This window comes from Leiobunum rupestre, chromosome 1 (genome assembly GCF_980474605.1).
Source record: "Leiobunum rupestre chromosome 1, qqLeiRupe1.1.hap1, whole genome shotgun sequence".
In the NCBI taxonomy this organism is placed as follows: domain Eukaryota; kingdom Metazoa; phylum Arthropoda; class Arachnida; order Opiliones; family Sclerosomatidae; genus Leiobunum; species Leiobunum rupestre.
Window position 1 is genome coordinate 13760485 of NC_143384.1, and position 22043 is coordinate 13782527.

A 22043-nucleotide genomic window follows, 5' to 3' on the forward strand; every position below is an offset into this window, starting at 1 on the left:
TTTCTTTGAATAATCCGAAATGTCTCAAGAACTCGATACGTTTGGAATTCTAATGTTGCGGGAACTTGCCGCGTTTGAATCTTAAACGTTTCAAGAACTCGACGCGTTTGAATATTAAACGTTTCAAGAACTCGACGCGTTTGAATCTTAAACGTTTCAAGAACTCGACGCGTTTGAATCTTAAACGTTTCAAGAACTCGACGCGTTTGAATCTTAAACGTTTCAAGAACTCGACGCGTTTGAAACTTAAACGATTCGACAACTCGATGCGTTTGAATCTTAAACGTTTCAAGAACTCGACGCGTTTGAATCTTAAACGATTCGACAACTCGACGCGTTTGAAACTTAAACATTGCGACAACTCGACGCGTTTGAAACTTAAACGCTTCCAGATTTCGACGCGTTTGAAACTTAAACGCTTCCAGATTTCGACGCGTTTGAAACTTAAACGATTGGAGAACTCGACGCGTTTGAATATTACACGTGTCAAGAACTCGACGCGTTTGAAAATTAAACGTTTCGTCAAATACACGAGTTTACATTTTAAGCACTACAAGACCTCAACACGCACAAAACAATCATTTCTAGAACTTAACGTGCTTTAACCGAAAACGTTTTGTAATTCGACGCGCAAAAAGACTTAACGTTTCTTCTACTCAACGCGTGTTGGTATAGTATATGTCTGTGAGAGCGTTGCATGTTCCCGTTTAGAAAAACGTCTAGAATTTAAACATTGTTTTTTCTGTGTAGAAAAAAGTTTCACCAATTATAGGCCAGAAGTGTCGATAAAATTCGTTGGTTAAGCCGTCGCGGCCTGGAGATTTGCGTTCGGGTAAGTTTCTAATGACGTCGTCAATTCATTTTTTTCCAAAGGTTTCTCGCGGGTGGATTTATCCTCTTGCTTAAGTTGCGGAAGAATTTCGTGGTAGTGGTCGTCTTCTGAAACTGCCGATTTATGACCGAAAAGGTTTGGTAAAATGTTCTAATTTCAGCAAGAATTTCGAATTTATTTGAAGTTTCGTTGCCGTCCTCTTTAATTATGCTATTTAATTTGTCAAATGACGAATCTTCCGACCGATGGCATGAACCAAACCGAGACCCTCCTTGCCAAATGAACCCAGGGTTTCGACTGCAACGGCGTAAAAATTAAATCGGTTCTCGAGGCCGACATACTTTGCCCTCTTCCTCGATTCAGCCTGGGAAGCGGCCCAGAGAGGGGCTGACGAAGAAGATTCCAAATACGAAGGCGCGAGAGGGTCCGTGCAGTTAAAATCCCACACGAGTGATTTACTACCGGCCCAAGGCACCAGAGACATACCATCAGGACGTTTGCCGTCATCCCTGGACAGACCGGGGGGTTCCAACATGGAAGGTAAACCAGCGTAAATTAGAGCACGCTTTAGAATGTCATTAACGGCTCCGTGTAGAGACAAATGACCGGTGCTACGTTTACAACTTAAACCACGCGTACCCAAAGAATCCACCATAGAGTCACATTTACAGGTTTGAGGGACACATATTTTATCACCCAAGCGCAATCCGACAGCTATCCTAAAGGAGTTGTCGTCTAGTAAGGTGCCAAGAGAGGAAGATGGCAAGGCGTTTAACCAGGCTCCCGACTCTTTAGACGTGATAGAGTAAACGGGCTTTATCCCGGTTATCGGACGTTAAATCCATCAGAGGGGAAATAGCCGTTTCTATCAGCGGGTGCTCCCAGGCGCGTTGCGTGTCGTGGTGATCCCGGGAAGGAAGCTCTTGTTCAGTAAGCTCAAGCCACTTAACAAGCCCGTCGTCGTAGTGCACGTCATTGCAATTCAATAAAGATGTCGGAAGAATTGCCTGCACCAAAGATTCCACACTGGAAGTCGAGGCTAGAAAGGCAGGCAAGTTTCGAAGCGTGACGAATTCCCAAACCGCCCTTAGGGACAGGGAGATCCACTTGTTCCCAAGATACTCCGTCCATCTGAGTATTAGTGATGGTCTGTACGCTCTGGCGCAAAACGTCGTCAAAAGTCACGAGATCTTTATCCCGCCGCCAAGTTGGGGAACAGAGTAAGAGATACGCCAGTTTTGGAATCGAGAGAGAATTCTTCAACAGGAAAAACCCACAGTGAGCGGATATCTGCTCAAGGTTTTTGGCCATGATTGTGAGAACAGCGGATTTAGAAGATAGACAAGTCGAAATGGCTTCGTCTGATAGCGGGGCACCCAGTAAAATGTTACTCGAGCGAGTAAGGAGTTTAATTTCAGGTGCTTCGACTTCGAAAAGAGACTTGAAGAAGCTGTCGTCTTTACCATCGGCGTTAATTACTATCTCAGTATCATTCAAAATTCCATTTTTTACAATCCGCACATTTTGCGAAACTGCGATTGATTTTTCTGTGGGAATATCTTCGAATAATTCTTTAAAATCGGAGGCGCTTTGTTTACTTTGGCTGTTGACGGTTTTTACACACAATCCTAAGGATTTGTGTGTATTAGTTTCACGTACAGTGTAGCCGTTGCCGATGCCGCCGTGTCAGGCATATCTCTTCAACGGTTAGGGTTAGAAAAGTCAATGATATCTCGTTCGAGTGTACATATATCGCCATTGATACCTTTTCATACATTTTTTAAATCGAAGTCCAAGAAGTTGGGCATTTGCCCAATTTACCGTTTTCGGTAGTTTAGCTTTGTTTGGTTGATATTTTGTTAAAAATTAAGTCCGGTAACGTTAAAAAAATTATATTGGAGAGGTTAGGATTTTGCAGAACTATCCCTTCGGTTATATCAGTAAATATTAATGCTAAGTATGGTTTTCGGGGTAATTTAAGGGACCCCAATGTTCGTGGTTTTATATTTCCGCCTGAAAGTCGACATAACGTTCCTTAATTTAAGTCCGATTTTCATGAAAGTTATATTTTTGAATAGCTGTGGTTTCCATATAACCTCGAATTGCAATTACGTTGCTTAATTTTAATTCAAAGTAAGGTTTTTTGGGAAGCGTAAACGTACCCCCTCAACTTCCAACATTGGAAACACGCATGGTTATAGAGACCATACGCGAATTTATCTCTGGCATTTTCCAAGGCCGTTCTAATATGACCCAAAGTAACAAATAAGTGTGACACTTATCGGAAACCGTTCTAATATTACCAAAAGTAACAAATAAGTGTGACACTTATCGGAAACCGTTCTAATATGACCAAAAGTAACAAATAAGTGTGACACTTATCGGAGTAATACGCGATGCTTACAATGTATGACCAGAAGTAACAAATAAGTGTGACACTTATCGGAGGCCGTTTAAATATGACCAAAGGAAACAAATAAGTGTGACACTTAAATTTCCGCCTGAAAATCGGCATAACGTTCCTTAATTTAAGTCCGATTTTCATAAAAGTTATATTTTTGAATAGCTGTGGTTTCCATATAACCTAGAATTGCAATTACGTTGTTTAATTTTATTTCTAAGTTAGGATTTTTGGGCAGCGTATACATAACATACCCCCACCACTTCCAACATTGGAAACACGAGTGGTTATAGAGACTATACGCGAATTTCTCTGGCATTTTTCAAGGCCGTTCTAATATGACCCAAAGTAACAAATAAGTGTAAGACGTAATTTTGTGGAATCTTCCGTGTCGTTTTGAATATTCACGCTCTCATGAGAGGTTTTTTCGTTTGATTCGGCGTGGTCAGGGGAGGGAAGCGTTAGAAAGAGGGTTTTTATCTAATGGTTGAGAATCTCCAGTTATTTTTTCTCGCTCTGGTCTAGTTTTATCGTGGTTAAAAAGATTTGCGTTCTCTGTTAGACTAAACGAAAACTTTTGATCGAAAGTCTGTAAGCTTTGTTTAGGTACTAAACTCGAAAAAGTTTCCGGCACATTTTCTAGGTTTTCGGGAGATGGCGATTTTACTTTATCGGCGTACGAATTTCCGTTAGGCTTAGTATTTATTGGTGTCTTGGGTGATGTTAGTTCAATATTATTTTCAACAGAATTTGCCGAACATCCCGCTTCCGGGTTAATTGTTTCGCTTTCTGACGTCATTCTTTCCGCGTGATTTTTCGCTTTATAACATCGGTCAGCTGTATGACCTTTTAACTGACAATTAGTGCAGATTTGGTCACCTTTTTCGAAGAATATAGTATAGCTCCTACTTTCGTACTTGATATTATTTCTATATTACTAATTAACTTAATTAAAGTTGTTACGACTTTTATTTAACAATAAACAAATTTTAAATATCGACAAGGATTTCAAAAAGGTTTAAAATATAACATCAAAAATTAACCTCTTTCATTAATGACATAATTTATGGAAAAATAAATATAAATTTTCCTAAAGGCATGTGAAGCTAAAATAACCATAATATAACCCACATCTTAACTATACATTTTTCTATTTATTAATTATTTCAAAACTAATAAATTTTGGAAATTCAGATGATGGGAAAAGCCAAGGAATAGACACTTAAATTAAATCTGTTCAGCGATTTGCCTAGAAGTAGTAATACAGAGAGCCAGGACATACTTGTAAAAGCGTTACATTTTAAAGCGCTCGCTTCTTAATATTTCAATATAGATGGGTTCGATCAATTTTGCACGCGACATTTTTTATTCAGTGACTAGTGCATGCGCGTAGTGGTGGAAAGAAAACGAGAGCGGAATTTATTGAAGCGGCTATTGTGCGGTGTAAGACAATTTAAAGCTCTGATTTGATTTCACAGAGGGATTGCGATTGGTCCAAGAAGAATTAAAATAAAATTGTATAACTTATAACAAATGATTCCACAATAAAAGTTAAATCTAGATATTGTGTTAACTCTAATCCGCTTTTGGCGATTGTAGTTTAGCGAAATGAAAATTTCAAAGAGCGCGCTTAAATTGCGAATGAAACTTATTGTGCACATCCAGATTCAAATTGCACAGTTTGAGTTTACTGCATCGTGACCTCCCAACTAAAATAAAACAAAAAAAAAGAATTAAAATAACAACTTCCATTTTCGTCCAAAAAGGTGGCGAAAAAACATTCGATTGAAGAGAAAGAAAGTGTCATATTAATGTATTAATGTTACATAAGTTATTAGATATTGCTAATGAAAAATAAAATAATACATTTTTAAATAACCCTGTACCAACTATAGTAAACTAATAAAATATTATTTAAACTTACACGTACTAGTTAGAAGCGTTGTTAAATGTAGGGGTTTTATACTCAAAACCTTGCGTCGCCCTCCTAGCCTAAAGGAGACCCAGCGACCAAGCCTACAATGGTGAGTTTGATCCTCCCTCCCGCGTAACCTTCGGGGTTAGTGAGTTTGAAAAGGGATGTCTAGGGGATATTAAACGTTAAATTGAGAGTTGCCATTACACGAAATTCAAAATTAATAATTAACATTTAATTAAAGAAGGTAAACCAATAAAAACAAGAAAATAATTACAATAACTAAACACATACTGAGCGCTACAGATTACCAAGGTAACCAATCTAAGTAAAACACTTTTAACAATATGACACTTATGAAAGAATGAAATTTACATAACACCTGATGGCCACAGCCATCCTCCTTATTTCACAATACTTATTTTGACGGTCTGGATTGGCGGTCATGTTGGTCGGAGTCCTTAACCGCACCTCTTGCTGTTCATGATCACGCACACATACGCGGTAGCTTCCCCGTAATTGGGAACAACTAATCGAAGCTTTATTTTTTCATTGCTGACCGAGAACTTCTCTAGTTACGCGAGACCGTAACGGTACCCGCACTTCGCGGTCGAGAATCTCGCGGCTTCACTGATTCCCGCCACCGCAACTTCGCATTTTTAAAGGCCGATCCCGGGACAACTTAGAGTGTCTTCGACCTTATGGAATAAAGGTGAGACCCAAGCCAGTTCTGACCAAAAGGGCGCGAACACCCTGGTTTTGTTCGTGGCCAAAGTAACGTGGCTCACGAGGGGCGCTCATTCACTCCAATCAGAGGAGCCGGACCTTAAGTCGTGGCCGGACCCAACCAATCGCCAGAAAAGCGTTATCACGCTAATTTTAATTTTTCTGTTCCCACGAGCGGGACACCTCAAAGGGTCAGCCGTAGCGTCCCCAATAAATCATGGTTTGCAATTATGTCAAGCCAGGCGCCATCAAGACGCCAGGCATGTATCACACTTCACTTAAAGCTACTTTTAAAAATATAACACAAAAAGTCGAAATACTCCGAATAAGATAATTGGCAACCCTCAATTCCGACTTGTTGTAAAAGAAACTACAGGGAAAAAGAGAAAGGGTTTTAGGGGGTTCGCGGTGAATTGTTCGTATAATAGGGGGACTCGCTAATCCCGAAGATGGATGTACGGAGAGAGATAAAATACCGAAGGGGGAATTTAGGCTACCTCTGGCCACAAGGTCACCTTTTTCAACGCCCCCCCCCCTCACATAGTGACCGTCCGAAGCGCGGCGCGGTCACTTCAATGAGAACAGTCAAGGCTAAGAAAACATTATTACAGAATCAAAATTAAATCGGGCTTCTAAATTAACTAACATTAATACATTACTAAAATTGGTCGCTACATAATATTTAACGTCAGACATTCACAATACAGATGATAAAGATTTTGCATATTCTTAAAATTTCGGAAAACTCCCCAAAATGGAAGAGGAAGATTTAAAGAATTGTCATCGTATCAACTGAAATCAATGCTTATATTGGGCTACTAATCATTAATCTTCTATTTTATTTTAAAATATTTTTTTATAGGAAAAAGATTTATGGTGATTCAAGTGGCACCAAATTCAGCGATTGTAAATAAAATAACGGTGGCAGCAGGATTTTTAACGCAATAGTTATTTTTATAAAGTAACGTGGCCTTATGGTTAAATGTGGTTCTAACGTCACAGGCTCTTACTTTTACAAGGCTACGAGCGCGCGCTATAGTCGCCAGACAATTATAGGTTTTTCTAGCGCGCGTGCAAATCGCTCGTGCGAAGAATACAATAATAAAGCCGTGTCATGCGACGTAAGAGTAACATTTTAACAAGTTGGGCAAGCCCACTTTTTATTTTATAAAATCTACTATTTTAGTTGATGTTTGTACATATTATAATAAATGCTCAATATTTTTTGTACAGATTAAAATTCTTTAAATCAATATTTAAGAAATTAAAGATAGGAAAAAACTCATTCAATTGGCCGCCGTTTCACGAACTTTCATTGTAAGTGGCGCCATGAATATGCAAAGAAGCATTGCATTTTATTCACCATTGCATAGGCAATTACGAAATAAATAACATGGCTCTAAATAATAAACAGTGACGTACCTACGGAATCAACATAATTAGAGAAAAAACCGCAAATTTTGATTTATCGCCCAAAAGAGTTGAAAAAAAAACAGAACTTCATCCCTTTAATTTTCCCTCGTTTTCACATTTGCGTGTTCATTTCATTTATTTCAAATTCAAATTGGTTTAAATCTGAACAAAGGATTTATATATTTGACGTAAAGGGCCAAGTTAACTTTCAGCTTATAGCCCTTCTACACGTTATTAGATAAACAAAAAAAAACATTTTAAACGATTAAATAATTAAATAATAACCGAAATATAATTGAAAAACATATACCAAGAAAAGCGCCAAAGGAAATTATTTAATCCAAACCATTGAGGGTAGCTTATTTCTTTAATTTTTGACAAACCAATGCAGCCTTTCATCTCTAAAATCGAAAGATTTCACCCATGTCGTTATTGTCCGAGGAAATATTTTCGTGACAGCAAAAACCATTCTCCGTTTTACAATTCCTTAATATATTAAACTCGAGCCTCTCATAAATATATTAAAAATGAAATTGTAAAGGTGAATATTTCATAGTTAAGAAACGCTCCAAAACCAAATCGAATGAGATGGAGAATGAATCTACTTGGATGTTTAAAAGATATTTTTTACCACACACGTTGAAATAATTTACCTACGCTACAATTTATTGTCGGCGACAACGAAAGTGAATCCTTTTCAACATAAAAATGTGTGACATTTTATGAAGAGACATTTCAAACGATCATAAAGATGCTAAATTTACAGCCTTTCATAGTGTTGTAGCTTCCAAAATAATATAAATGAAGAAGCAAAAACGTGGTTCAAAATGTTACTATAAAAAGAGCAACCGCCATTCTTACAATTCACAAAACAAACTCTCTCTTCACCTTGTTCAAAAACTTAACGAGTTCCGAATAAACGAAACGATGAAATATTTTAAAGTATTTTTGTTCTTAGCCTTGCTAGTCGTTTACGTTCACGCTGACGATGAAGAAGTAAGTAGATGCTGAAAATTTCTCAAACTACCTTATGCTAGAAACATTAACGATTTCTCAATAACGCAATTCCCGGTAAGAGGAACATATTAAAGAACATTGAGAACAAATGAATCCAATTTAGTTGTTTTATAACGTCAACTATAAGTCTTTAAAACAAAAATTAATTTTTAATTACGACAAACAAAGCCCTCTCAGATTAAACTTGATTACAAAAGTATAAGAGCTTAAAAACATTTAATTTGGAGTAATTTTCAATTAATTGGTTGCAGTTGTGTGTGCCATAATCATCAAAAGAATAAATTTGAATAAATAAATTTCCAAATATTTTTTCTATCAAACTAAGCATTACTAGGAACCTTTTTAGCAATTCATAATCAGATCAATGTTTGTTCTTATAATATGCAAATTAAACGAAATAGTTTCATTCCTTTATGAAAATCATTTGTAGCTTTTCAAATTGTACTCCAAAGAACATAAAGAAATAGAATTTTCGATTTCAGTAATCTTAAATACGCTCTTCAATTACTAAATACCCATAGAGTGCGTGAACGTTAACTTAGAACTCTAGCTTCATTACTTAAATGTGTCAAAATGTAACGAATGCCAGAGATTTCTTTCTGTACCGGCGATAATTATTGTGTTTAATTTTTTTAGATAGATGATATGGATTTCCAAGAAGTAAGTACAAAACAAATTTATGTTTGAGAAAACAATACATTCCTTTATTTTGACTAAATTGAATTAACTTATAAATATTTTCGTTTTAAACGAAACTTTTATTATTGTTCTTATTCGTTATTTAAGGCCTGCTTTAATTTCTACAAAGTAAGTTCAATTATAAAAGACTGGATTTTATTTTATGGAATCATAGAGTGAACGAATTTCGCGTACCCATTTAGGATGCTAGTTTTAACATTAGAACGCTCTGCTTAAAGGAGCGCCACCAAACAATTCAATTTGTTAAAGGGAATATAACCTCAGGTTTTTTTGGTGTGGAACACCAACACTTCGACCATTTACGGTCCCTCCTATGGCTTCAGATATTTTTGGCGCTGGTTAGTGATTTCCCGCCAAAAATTGTTAACATAAAAAAACATAAGAAACCTAAGAAAAGATTTGAGGTTATATTCCCTTTAACTAACAACCAGATTTTCTTCGACTAAGCGGACGTTTTACTATAACATGACAAAAAGGGTCTGCTTGTCAAAACGAAAATCCAGTAGTTGAAGAGCTTCTCACGTTGCCGTCTACGAAATCTGGAAAAGAAAATTTCCATTTAAAATATCTTGGGATTTGGCGGGAAGGATTCCAGGGATATAATCGGAAAGATTTTGTGTTATTTTTTTTAATTTGGCCACTTGAAACGACAGTGGTGGGGCAGCCATCTCAAAATGAGGACTCTCAATTAGTCATGTTTTTATTAAAAACTTAAAATGAAAATTTTTCACTCTTAATTTCGAAAATAATTTCCGGCGTTACAACAGCCAGCTTTCTTCAGAATGTCTCATACACGTTTTTTGTATTTTTTTAGATTATGGATTTACCACCAGTTGAAGTAAGTACGAATTGATTCGAGATTGAGAACACGGCTAACAATTCATTTTGACATAGTGCCACGATATGAAAAAGAGGCACGCTAGAAGTACGGAAGGCAGCACTGAAAAACCGGAAAACTTTTTTGAGAAATTTTCCAAGTTAATCCCCGCCGTCGTTGGTTTAACCGGGGACGGAATGAAAAACATAGGTAATATGGCCGCAAAAACGGCTAGTTTGGTTCCCAATCAAATGATCGATTTTATGTCAATGTGGGGCCTCAAGAAGAAATAACTTTCAAATAACTAGAAATGTTAATCAAAGGAAAAAAATTATATGCATTTAAAAAACACTCAGTTACGTAAATAAATATAAAATTCAAAAATTCAAAATTCATAAAATGTTTTATTTCTAGCCTTTTTTTCCTTTTAGTTAGAGGGCCAAGTCAACTGGCGACTTATAGCCCTCTTGCAATATTAGACAATAATTTAACATATTACAAAAGGTATATAATAACACAAAAAATAAACAAGTAAACAAGAAAAGAAAAACAAAGGCCAACAACGGATGTTTTTCGATCTTTAAATATTGATCTAAAAAGTCAATTTTAATTAAATTAAATTAATTATATTAATTATATTAATTAAATTAATAATATTAATTAAATTAATAATATTAATTAAATTAATAATATTAATTATATTAATTATATTAATTAAATTAATTATATTAAATAAATTAATTATATTAACTTAATTAATTTATAATTAATTGAATAGCGTCAAGTTTTGGTCGGTTATATAGACGACAAGTTAATAATGCATTCAAAACATATAGGTTTTCTGGCCAGAAGGAGGCAATGGTCCATCCACGGTTTATATGTTTACACAGGTTAGACTACTTGTACCTTCATACGTGCTAGCGTTTCGAACCTCTTAAGTTCTTCTGACAGGCAACCCTGTTTTCTACTATGTTACTGGTACGCCCTCTAATGTATATAAACAGTACTAATTAATTTATTATAAATTAAATTTTTATAAATTTTAATTATAAATACACTTATGAGCTACCGTATTTATAATTTGATAATATTTATTTTAAAATGTATTAATTATCTACGATACATTTAAATATAAATATTATTTTAACAATAGTTGATTATAGTTCAGAAACTTTACACAAGCCGGCGCTATAGGCACGAAGTAGAATTTTTCAAATTCTCTAAACGCGGGAGTAGCTCATTAGCGTCCATCTCTGAGCCGAAGTAGTCTAACCGGTGTAAATATATAAACCGTGGTCAATCTAAGAAAAACTAGAAATATTCTGAAGCAGACGACGCTTCGTTTAAGCTAGAAGCAACAAACACAAGGAGAACTCAGCTAGCCTTTAAACACGCTAACGCAGTGTTGTGTAAAAATTTCATTGGTGGTTCAATGGTAGAAAAAAAACCACTCGCCTGTCATGCCGGAGGGCTCGGGTTCCATACCCGCCCGATGCAATCACAAAATGATGCTATGACCTATACATTTGGTGGAAACCCTGCCATTTGGAATTTGAGACGTTTACTGAACCCTGAGCACTCGGTCTGTGCCAACAGTGAAGATTTTTCACGTATAATCACAATTCGCAACCGAAAATTGTAATACACCCAATGACAAAAAGAGGGCGCTTTTGGAAAAAACGTTTCCCTAATTCTAAGAAACTGCGTACGCAGCGATTTAACTTGCTCCGACAAACAGACGGACCCACACACCCACAGACAGACCCGGTGATTGTAATATCCCTCCTAGGGACTATGTTCCCTCGGAGAGGTAAAAAAAGCCGTAAGATAATCCACATCTTAACTATAAATTTTTCTATTTAGTAATTCTTAACTAATATATTTTTGAAATTCAATTGATGGAAAACCAAGGAGTATTTGCTTAAATATAACATGTTCAGCGATTTGCCTAGAAGTAGTAATACAGAGTGCCAGGACATACTTGTAACAACGTTATGTTTAAAGGCGTGCGCTTCTTTATATTTCAATATAGAAGGGTTCGATCCTTTTCGCACGCGCCTCCTGAAGGAAAAAATGCGCGCACATAAGCACGTGACTAGCGCAAGCGCCTTTGGGTAGAAAGTAAAAGAGAGCGGAATTTCTTGAAGCGCCCATTGTGCGGTGTAAGACGATTTAAAGCTCTGATTTGAAACGGAATTATTTTTAAACTGAGTTTCCTTTGTTCTAGAAAGATTTCGATTGGTCCAAATTGAAGATGAATTAAAATAAAATTGTATTACTTATAACAAATGATTTCACAATAAAAGTTAAATCTAGATATGGTATTAACTCTTATCGGCTTTCGGCGCTTGTATGTTCTTGCAGTCGAAAACTGGTGAAGTTTAGCGAAATGCAAATTTCCAAGAGCGCGCTTAAGTCGGGAATGAAACTTATTATGCACATCCAGATTCATATCGCACAGTTTGAGTTTACTGCATCGTGACCTCCCAAATAAAATCAAACAAAAATAAAAGAAACAAATAAAAATTTCCAATTGATATGGGTTTTTACGTTTCGTAGGTAATTTCTTTTCCAACTGTCTTCCTAAATATTTGAAGCCTTTGCGAAAAGATTTTTCGGGTCGATGAAAAAATGCATGAAAATTACAAAGGGATTTTTCCACCCAAATTTTTCGGCCGATTAATCTTCAAATGCCCCTTGGCGTCACAGGCGCAACCGATACATGGATTATGCCTTTCGCAAACAATATTTAGTTTAATTTGGAGTAACCCCTCCAAGTATCTAAATATGCGAAAGGTGAAATTCATTATTACCAAGAACGATAATGTACTATTCAGAAAAAACCCAATCCGTAGGATTACGGATGAATGTTTACCAATAATTGGACGGTGTGGTCGGTTACGGTTTTTCACCTTTTAAAAATTAACGGATTGGATTTTGATTGGATTAATCCGACCCTGGGTTTTCCTAATTAAATCCGTCCGTGGTCCGTTCACTTCGTATGTAACCGTAAGCGTTTTATGCGTAGTAAATATAATATATCCCAATAAAAGAATTGCTTGGTTAGTTACGGATTTTGACTTCTTACTCGTTATACGAATGGATTTTTCGGTATGAATCTGAACTTTAATGGATTTGATTAATTAGCGGAGTGTAGACTGAATTTGTTCCTTGTCGAATAGTCAATGATTCACGATACTCTGCATTAGTCCTGAACGTGAGATATCGCTATTATTTAGGGTTGTTTTGATGTGACGATATTGGCAGTGCTTCCCGGGCTCAAATTATAACTGAGGAATTCGGAGAGTCTTTGGAGCGATGTTGATAGCTGAAGGAAAGTGAGGGCGAGGCTCCGATCCCGGGATCGGGATCGTCGGGATCGTCGGGATCCGGGATTTAAGGGGTGAAATGGGGGTAAAATCGTCGAAAAGTCAATGTATTTATGATATTTCTCGCGACGATTTGTTTTTTCTCAAATCAACATATTGTGTTCAGGACCGGCTTGTTTCTTTATCTCCGCTTATCTCGAGTGACACTAGGTACTTGAACGGCTTGTTTATCTCGCGTTTTATCGTACGGAATAAGTTTAAATTATGTTATGATACTTGATAACCTGGGCTTTTAATGCAACAAATTTGCGCCTATCGCGGTAGTGAGGGTTCCATCTCCGAAATAATTCATGTACCCAAAATTGGACCGCACGTTTTTTTCCTTTAGGTGAATCTATATGAGAGTTTAACATTACAATAAAGCTAATGGGTCCAGTTTAGGGTACTTATGGTTCGAAATAGGGTACATAGGGCCGGTAATGGTGACTTTGGTCGCTTTTAGGGTACTTTCGGTTCATTTTGGTCCATTTTTAGTTACAAGACGTGTGAGGGGTTAATGAAAATAAAAAAGCTCTCGACTAGCTCATTTCAAATGGGTATACGAATACGTTAAATTACATTCCGATATACAAATATACAAAAACACATTAACTTGGCGTTCAATACGTTAAAATACTTTTCAGATACGCAAATATAGGTAGAAAGATACTATTTAAACATCTTAACTCTACTTTAAATCGGATAAAATATATTTCAGATATGCAAATACATAGAAAAATACCACAAAATTATCTAATCTCTACTTTTAATGCAACAAAATACAATTCCGATATTAAAATATTTAAAAATACCTAATTAATGTACTAAGTTACGTTTAAAAGAACCTTTTGTAACAATTTCAATATGTAAATATAGGTATAAAAATACGATAAAAACAACTTACCTTTATTTTAAATACGGTAAAATACAATTCTTATACACAAATATAGTTGAAAAGATACTATAAAAACACAAATGAAAATAAAATAAAATTTGTGTGGATAAGATTTGTAAATATCATTTTGAAACTAATAATTTTAACGCTTTATTTAAGCAAAGCAATTACATTTTTAAAAATGAAAGACGTTAAACAAAATATATTTTTTGAAATATTGTTAATATTTTTAGACAATAAAGAAATTAAGAAATGTTTTAATTAAAATCTCTTTTATTTTCTACAATAGTTACCTTTTATTACTATAAATATTCCAATATTAAATAGGAACCGCGTATGCGTAACAATTCCAATATGTAAATATAGGTATAAAAATACGATAAAAACCACTTACCTATATTTTAATTACGGTAAATTCAAAATACTTAATTAATGTACTAAGTTACGTTTAAAAGAACCTTTTGTAACAATTCCAATATGAAAATATAGGTAAAAGGATTGAAAAAATACTTAAAGTAAGTGGTTTTACTGATAAACTCTAAAGGAATTTAACTTTAAAGGGTATCTTAGATTATTGTTTTTAATTTTATTCAAGTTCAAAACGTATTAAGAGTCCTTCAAAGTACTATAAAAGGATTTTATTTACGAACTAAATTCATATTTTCTTCAAACTTTCAATTCGTTATAATTTGAATTTAAATGAAAACATCATGGATTATAGGTGCGTAATCTACTATTAGACCGAACGGATTAAAAAATACTTAAAGTAAGTGGTTTTACTGATAAACTCTAAAGGAATTTAACTTTAAAGGGTATCTTAGATTATTGTTTTTAATTTTATTCAAGTTCAAAACGTATAAAGAGTCCTTTAGTACAAACTAAATTCATATTTTCTTCAAACTTACAAGTTAGTTTGTATGAAATACTTACTAATACCTGAAAAATGGACTTTAGGCCATAACGACGATGCCGTTGCGTATTGCTAGACCTGAACGTGGAGCTAAAGATACATGTACTATAGAATAAATTAAAGGGAAATAATATTAGTAACCATTAATAAATAATTACCTATACGTCCATATGAACCCGCCGGAGAGATAATTTTAGTTGAAACGGATATAAGCATTAGGGTACCTGCGGGTTCATATGGACGTATAGGTAATTATTTATTAATGGTTACTAAAATTATTCCCCTATAATTAATTATCAAAATTGATAGGAATTTATGGAAATTTATTTATATAGATAAATTGCTTTTTTTAAATTATTTTGCAAATTTGGAAAATAATAGAACAAAATTAGCAACATTTTAAAATTATTATTATTATTATTATTGATAATTTTGAGAAACAGTGTAATGCAAAATTGTTTTATTCGTTGTTATTAAACGTTTCTTGATTTGTCTTATCATTTGTTTTCTCATATTTTACCTTTTTAAGTACGCTATATTTACAAAAAACATATTTATATACAGTAATATAATGCTATATAGGAAAGAATTTAGTTCGTCATTTCCGTTCCAACATGATTTTCTACTAACAATTGTGAATTTAATTAAAAGTAACTTATTCGATGGTTTTCTCAAGTATAATTTAAAATTATAAATATTTAGGCGAATTTTCTTAAGTATTATTTTCCAATTTGGGTCAATTTTAGCGTAATTTCTTTATTTCACACAATTTAATGAATTTAACCCAATTTGATTTGATATAAATTATTTTTAATGAATTTAACCCAATTTTATTACAAATAACTTATTTTCAAAGGTTTATCCAATTTAATCCTAATATTTAATTTTTAAAAGGTTTTTACCCAATTTTATTTGATATAAATAATTTTTATTGAATTTCATTTATTTTTTATTTATTATTTATCAAGTAAATTATATTTTAGAACTTTTAGAACCGAAACAACTACGGATATAGATTGGAAATTAATGGGGTTTTTGTTCGTGAGAGGGCTGAGAAAGGAGCGCGAAATGTTGTTACTTTTTCTCAAGTCGTATCGTTGCCATTTGTGTCTTTTTTCGGGTTATAGTTTCCCAATGAGGTCATCAGGCAATTACCTGCCACCCTCGGCAACATTCCCAGTAAACGACGTTGCAGTTACGTTGTCAAGCGTCTGGGAGTCAGAGTTTGTGAATGGCCGTGGACGACCACTAATCCCCCAACTTCCGCCACGGGTGTCCCCACCCCTGTTCCCACGTATCCCCCCGTTGGCGTGGCAGCTACACATATCTCACCCTGATTATTCAGATGGACGAGAGGACTGAACTGTCCCACACGTTAAAAAGTTCCGTTGTCAGTGTGATTAATAATGAACCATCGGGCCTCGAATAGGAGAATATTGTTAAAAGTCATCAATAATTTAGTTGATTACCATTTTGTCGTAATTTTTAAAAGTAAGTAAACTGTAAATTATAATTCGCAAAGCTGTCATTTTACTGTTAGGAAGTAGAGCCTTTTAAAGATCGAATTTTCGATTGTTGTTATTGTTTTTTGGTGATTAGCTAAATTGGTGATGGTCATTGCGATGAAAATATTTAAGTACATCCTTTCTTCACGGTGATGCCAAAAAAATTCCGAAATAGCGCTACTTGGTAGCGGCCCCATGGAATAATAATCTCAAGCAACTTCCTGGAATTTGACGTTCAATTTTGAATAACACTATTTTAAAGCTTAATGCGTATTTAGCCGCTTTAACTTCACAGATAAAATATTAACTTCAATTATTATTATTTTTTAAACTAATAGCTATTGTAATTAAAAGACAATTAGTCTTAGTTACGAGGGGTAGGGGGAGTTCAAAAGGTATATTTTTTGCGTTACGTAATTTGTGAACAGCCCCAAAGCGGGAAAAACAAAACCCAAGTATTTCAAATAGCTAGAATAAAACTGATTTAGTCGTGACCCTCTAGGAATGCAAAAGGAAAAGCAAAATTTTTACAATTAAATGTTATAATTAACTATTCTGATGCGTAATATTAAGACTGAGGTGCATTATTGCGCGTAATTTGCACGTTTGATTGGTTAACATGTTAATGTGAAAAGTACAAAGTGGGGTGGCTAGGGTAAAGTTACCCCCTTTAAAGTTGTTAATTCCTTCCGAACCACATGGGTGCATAATGGGGGTATTGGTGGTGCGAAATGTGTGTTAAACTTAAAAGTGAATATCGTACAATCATAAGTTGTATTTAATGTAATACATTAAATTTAAACGTTTATCTCGTCGTCAACGTATTCACAGAAAAGCCTTACTCTGTAACACCTCGAATCCGTAGCCGCTTAATTTGTTGACACATCAATCCATTTAAGAAAATTTAATATGTGGAAGGATAAGTAAAATGCGAAACTCCCCAATTCGTAGCCAATGGTCACGAATGGATTACATTTTTTAAAACCCAAATCCGTTTAGTGACGGTCTCGGTTTCATTCCACCAAATCCAAACCGTAAAATTGTAATCCGTAACTGACCAATCCGTCCAATTATTCGGATATATTCATCCGTTATCCTACGGATTATATTTTTTCACAGATTGAATTATTTTAAATTACGGATTGGATCCGAAGTGAACGGACCACGGACGGATCGGAATTGGAGAACCCGAATCCGTTCAGTATCGGATTCATCCAATCCAAATCCAATCGGTACATTATTAAGAGAGGAAAATCCGTAATCGACAACTCCGTCCAATTATTCGGTAACATTCATCCGTAATCCCACGGATTGGATTTTTTCACTAACTGTATTATTTAGTTGGCTGGATTGGATTAAATTACTTACGGATGCAACGTTTACGGATCGTATCAGACATAAACAGTTCACGGACGGATTGAATTCGAACCGAGTGATCATGGAAGGATTGGACTTTTGAAAACAACGATCTTCTCAGGCTCTAATTAAGACTGAAAACGTTGAGTATTGGTACTGTAACAGAGCTGGACATTACAGGAAAACTACACTAGGGCAGCGACAATCAAAAGCTATGGGAACTTCTAAAATCAATGGGCTAAAAGTGTATATTCAACTTGGAAATGGAAAAGTTATTCTCTACTCTTGTAACACTCACTATGGTCATAATGTGGAACTATGTCATATTAGAATAGCGAAATCAGATAGGCAAATTATTGCGGCTAAGCTGATCAAGGTGTGAGACAGGAAAGAGTTCCGGATGACTTACATGAGAGTAATGTAGACCATTTGCAAAGGACGCATCTTACAGTTCCCAAAGATCTAATAATATTGGAAAATCATTTGGTTTGAATATCACAGAACGCCACGCGGAAGACCATCTAAGCGTTGATGCGTATGTTTGCGAGAAAGTTGCCAGTAATAATAAAACCATACTACTTTACAAAAAGCAACATGAGGACAGAAATAAAATTCCTGATAATACACATTATGTAGATCTTAAACCACATTTCAACGAAACATGCTAAAACAATTTGGAGAAAAAATCATTTGTTTTGACGCCTACAGTTTCAAATTGATAACTGTTTTGGTAATAGATGAATTTGAAAAAGGAATACCAGTTGGTTGGTTGATCTCAAATAGAGAAGACGGAGAAGTGTTGATGATTTTTCTTCAAGAAATTAAGAACGTTGAGGATATAAAAGCGAAACTAATAATATCAGACAGAGCCCCATAATATTATTCAAGCTGGTGCAATGTGTTTGGAGAAGAAAGTCAAAAATGTAAATAGCATGTTTACCACGATATACAAAAGAATTTACCAATAATTCCTAAAAAAGAAGATTCTTCACAAGTGTTTAAGGGCAGAACAGTGTTGATGCATGCTACAGAGAAGATAGTGATATAAATACAAATATGTACTTGGAAGCATTACACAAAGTTTTCAAACATCAGTATCTTGAGGGAAAGCCAAATAAACGAGTTGATAAATGTTTGGCAACCATGTTTAATTACTATCATACCCAGACACACCATTAAACTTTTAAAGGGAAAAAAACTTGGAAATCATCAAAAAACTTCAAACGACACAAACATGCCATTGAAATGCCTATTTCTTTAGTTGAAAAAATTTCTGAAGATCCATGGCAAGTATTTAGTGAAGAATCTTGGAAAGACACATACACTGATGCGTATGATAACATTAAGTATATTGTCACAAAGAAGACCAATATTTGTAACAATTGTCACGCATCTTGCGCAATATGTAAATTATGCATTCATAAATTTTCATGCACATGCCTAGATCGCTTTATTAATTCCAACTTATGTAAACACATTCATCTAGTCAATATCGTTGAAAGTGAAAAACAATAAATAACCCAACTAACATGGCACAATTAACCAATTCTATGGAATGCCAAGAAACTCATGAAACTGCTACAAATGTGACCAACTAAACTGATGTTGCCTTCTTACAAAAAGTGTTATCTGATTGTAACAGAAAGCAATTTCTAGAGAATGAGTAAGAATCTTTTATTTCAAAAGTTTAAGCATTAATTGGCGCAATTAGGAACTGCCAAAACGGAGATATTTTAAATACAGTTGAAGAACAAGTAATGGCATCTCAATCTTTACTGGATATACAAATTTCTAAATCAACTCACATTGAGAGTAGTAAATCCAAAATGGATGGGTTGGATAGTAATACTGCGGCAACAAATATTCAAAATAATCCTACAGATATGCATATTCCAACAACGAAGACTCCACACTACGAGCTCGTTGAAAAGCAGAAGAGATTTTTTCTACTGTAAAAAAGCGAAGCACAACTAATATTCGTTACGCAAAACCAGACCTAGCCGAGAAAGCTTCAATGGTATTTTATTTAACTAAGAAACGGTCTAATGGAAACCATGAACATTCAACCACTCCTGAATATTCTTATTGTACAACTATACCCGAAGATAATATACCTACCCTTGGAAAATCAACTTTCAGTAACCTATCTAAAAGGTCGGTGTTGGAGCGCATAAAAAAAAACAGTTTCTCGAATGTTTTGTTAACAAAAGCATAGTAGATAAAGCTATAGATGGATGTGGAAAATGGAAGAATCAAACGTTGAAATAATACCTGAAAATGTACAAGAAGAAGTTATTAATATTAGTGCAAAGATTAAGATATAATAATCAGCTGGCACCAAAGGCACCACCTTAGGTCTAAGTCATCAAACGACTTTTAAAGCCATTATGGCTCGGTTACAATGCGTAGGAGGGTGGTAGCAAGCCCTTCTGGCCACGCGAGCCAACAGCTACCTACACTAACTATTACCGTTAACCTCGACAAGTTTTCAAGGAAGGGGAAACCAGTGGGGAGAGAGCTTGCAAATTCAACGTAGATGTAGCTGTTCTGACTTTTAACCCAGTGCCACAAGCTGGGATCGAACCCGGCTACACCTGCTGCGAGGCGAAAGTGTTTTATAGGTAGAAGGCATGATTATAAATATTGTATGTTTATTGTATAATACTACATATTAGTTACGGAAACCCGCTGTGGAACAGCGTTGGAACTATAACTACAATATTTATCAAGGTAGGTAACATTTTCATTAAAACATCTATTAAAATTTCGGTGTGTTTTATATGTCCTGGGCTAAAAACAATTCTAGCTCCAGGTTTTGTATTTTTTTAATCGGTATCTTAAATATCTACTGGTTTTTCCCTTGTTATTGAAATACGTATGAAACCCGACAACCCGGAAATTGACTCATCGACATTTCATTAATGCCCCTCAACCTAAAAATAACATGTCAGAAATCTATAATAAACCCTTCGAAATGAAGAAATAATAACAATAAATAATAATCCGCTAAGCTCAGACAAATTGAGGTACAACAGAGATTTACCGTGCTACTGTATAACTGTTTTTTATGTTTAGGTTTAGTTTCTCTTTTCGGTTTAATAGTCGCAATCCAGATTTCCCGAACGGTACTGACGAGTCCCAAATAGGACGAAACCGGTCTACCGTTGGAATTTCTGGCTAATTTATTTAATTTTATTTAGTTTTGCACTCGAAAATCTATTTGGTCCGAGTTTCGCGTCTTTTGTTTTGCTCGAAGACCTATCGGTGCGAGCTATTTGTAAGTTTTTAAATTTCTTCAAATTTGTTTAGGGTTTAGCTTTTTTATCCCTTTTCATAATGGGATCTTAATCTACTTTTTCGCTAATATTTTTATCCACTGTATAACTGTTGTGGAAGAGATTTATTGACGCATGGTGACGCACGTTCCGTTGCGTACGCTTTTGTGAACTGGAACGTCTCGTATTCAATTCTCTTTTCTGACGGCATTGAAATTTTATCAGTTTTTATATTTGCAAGTTTTTATTTGTGTAATAATAATAAAAATAAAATGAGGGAAAATTATGTAAATCTTTGTTGACTATTGGGACAGAGAAGGGCCCTCACTAATAAACTGTTCGTCCTCGGGGAATAATTTTATTAATATCAATTTAAGAAACATATGTAGATAGTTTTAAAATAATTGTAAAAAATAAAAAAAGGTGAAGTACTTCGTGTTTTATTGAAATAGATCAGAAATTTCTTAGTGATACTATATTAATTTCAAGTTGTTGCTGCAGTTGTGGTGGCTGCTGCGGTTGAGGTGGCTGCTGCGGTAGTAGGCTTGTTTGAACATTGACCACTTTGGCACGTGAAGCCGGAAGCGCTCTAAAAAAGTAATACAAAGCAATGAGTTCATAGTTTGGGTTTCAAGAACAACAATGATTTCGAAAAATTAACGAGTGTCTGAGGGCATTGCCCCATTAGCCGTAACAAAAGCGTTTAATAAATCTACTACAGGAGAAATGTCAATCTCTTCATATCGGACTAATGTTATTCGCTTGAAACATGCTTCTTTGCAGACGTCTAAAAGACCTTTCGGTAAAAAAATTAGTGCGGGGCAAACATAAGAAACTTTATACTAACGTTTTATCGACAAAATAGGTTTTTCATATAAATATTCTTAACGAGTGTAATTTAAAAATTTAACAAG

General features: G+C 34.9%; 1 protein-coding gene and 1 long non-coding RNA gene across 3 annotated transcripts in view; one reads left to right on the plus strand and one right to left on the minus strand.

The window, feature by feature from the left end:
• LOC149961141 (uncharacterized) overlaps positions 1-22043 on the minus strand; it is a 64179-nt gene that overhangs the window by 39989 nt on the left and 2147 nt on the right. Inside the window, exon 5 of one of the 2 annotated variants that reach the window (XM_090175056.1) lies at positions 21554-21718. The exons of the other annotated variant lie outside the window; for it this stretch is intronic. Within the exon in view, the coding sequence (XP_090031182.1) occupies positions 21614-21718 (105 nt within the window). The 3' untranslated portion in view covers positions 21554-21613. Of the gene's footprint in view, positions 1-21553; positions 21719-22043 lie in introns of those variants that run through there. 2 annotated transcript variants of the gene reach the window in all.
• On the plus strand, positions 8948-10137 carry LOC149961142 (uncharacterized). Its single transcript, XR_016479899.1, has 4 exons — positions 8948-8964; positions 9091-9111; positions 9818-9841; positions 9898-10137. It is a non-coding gene; the product is annotated as an uncharacterized LOC149961142 (long non-coding RNA).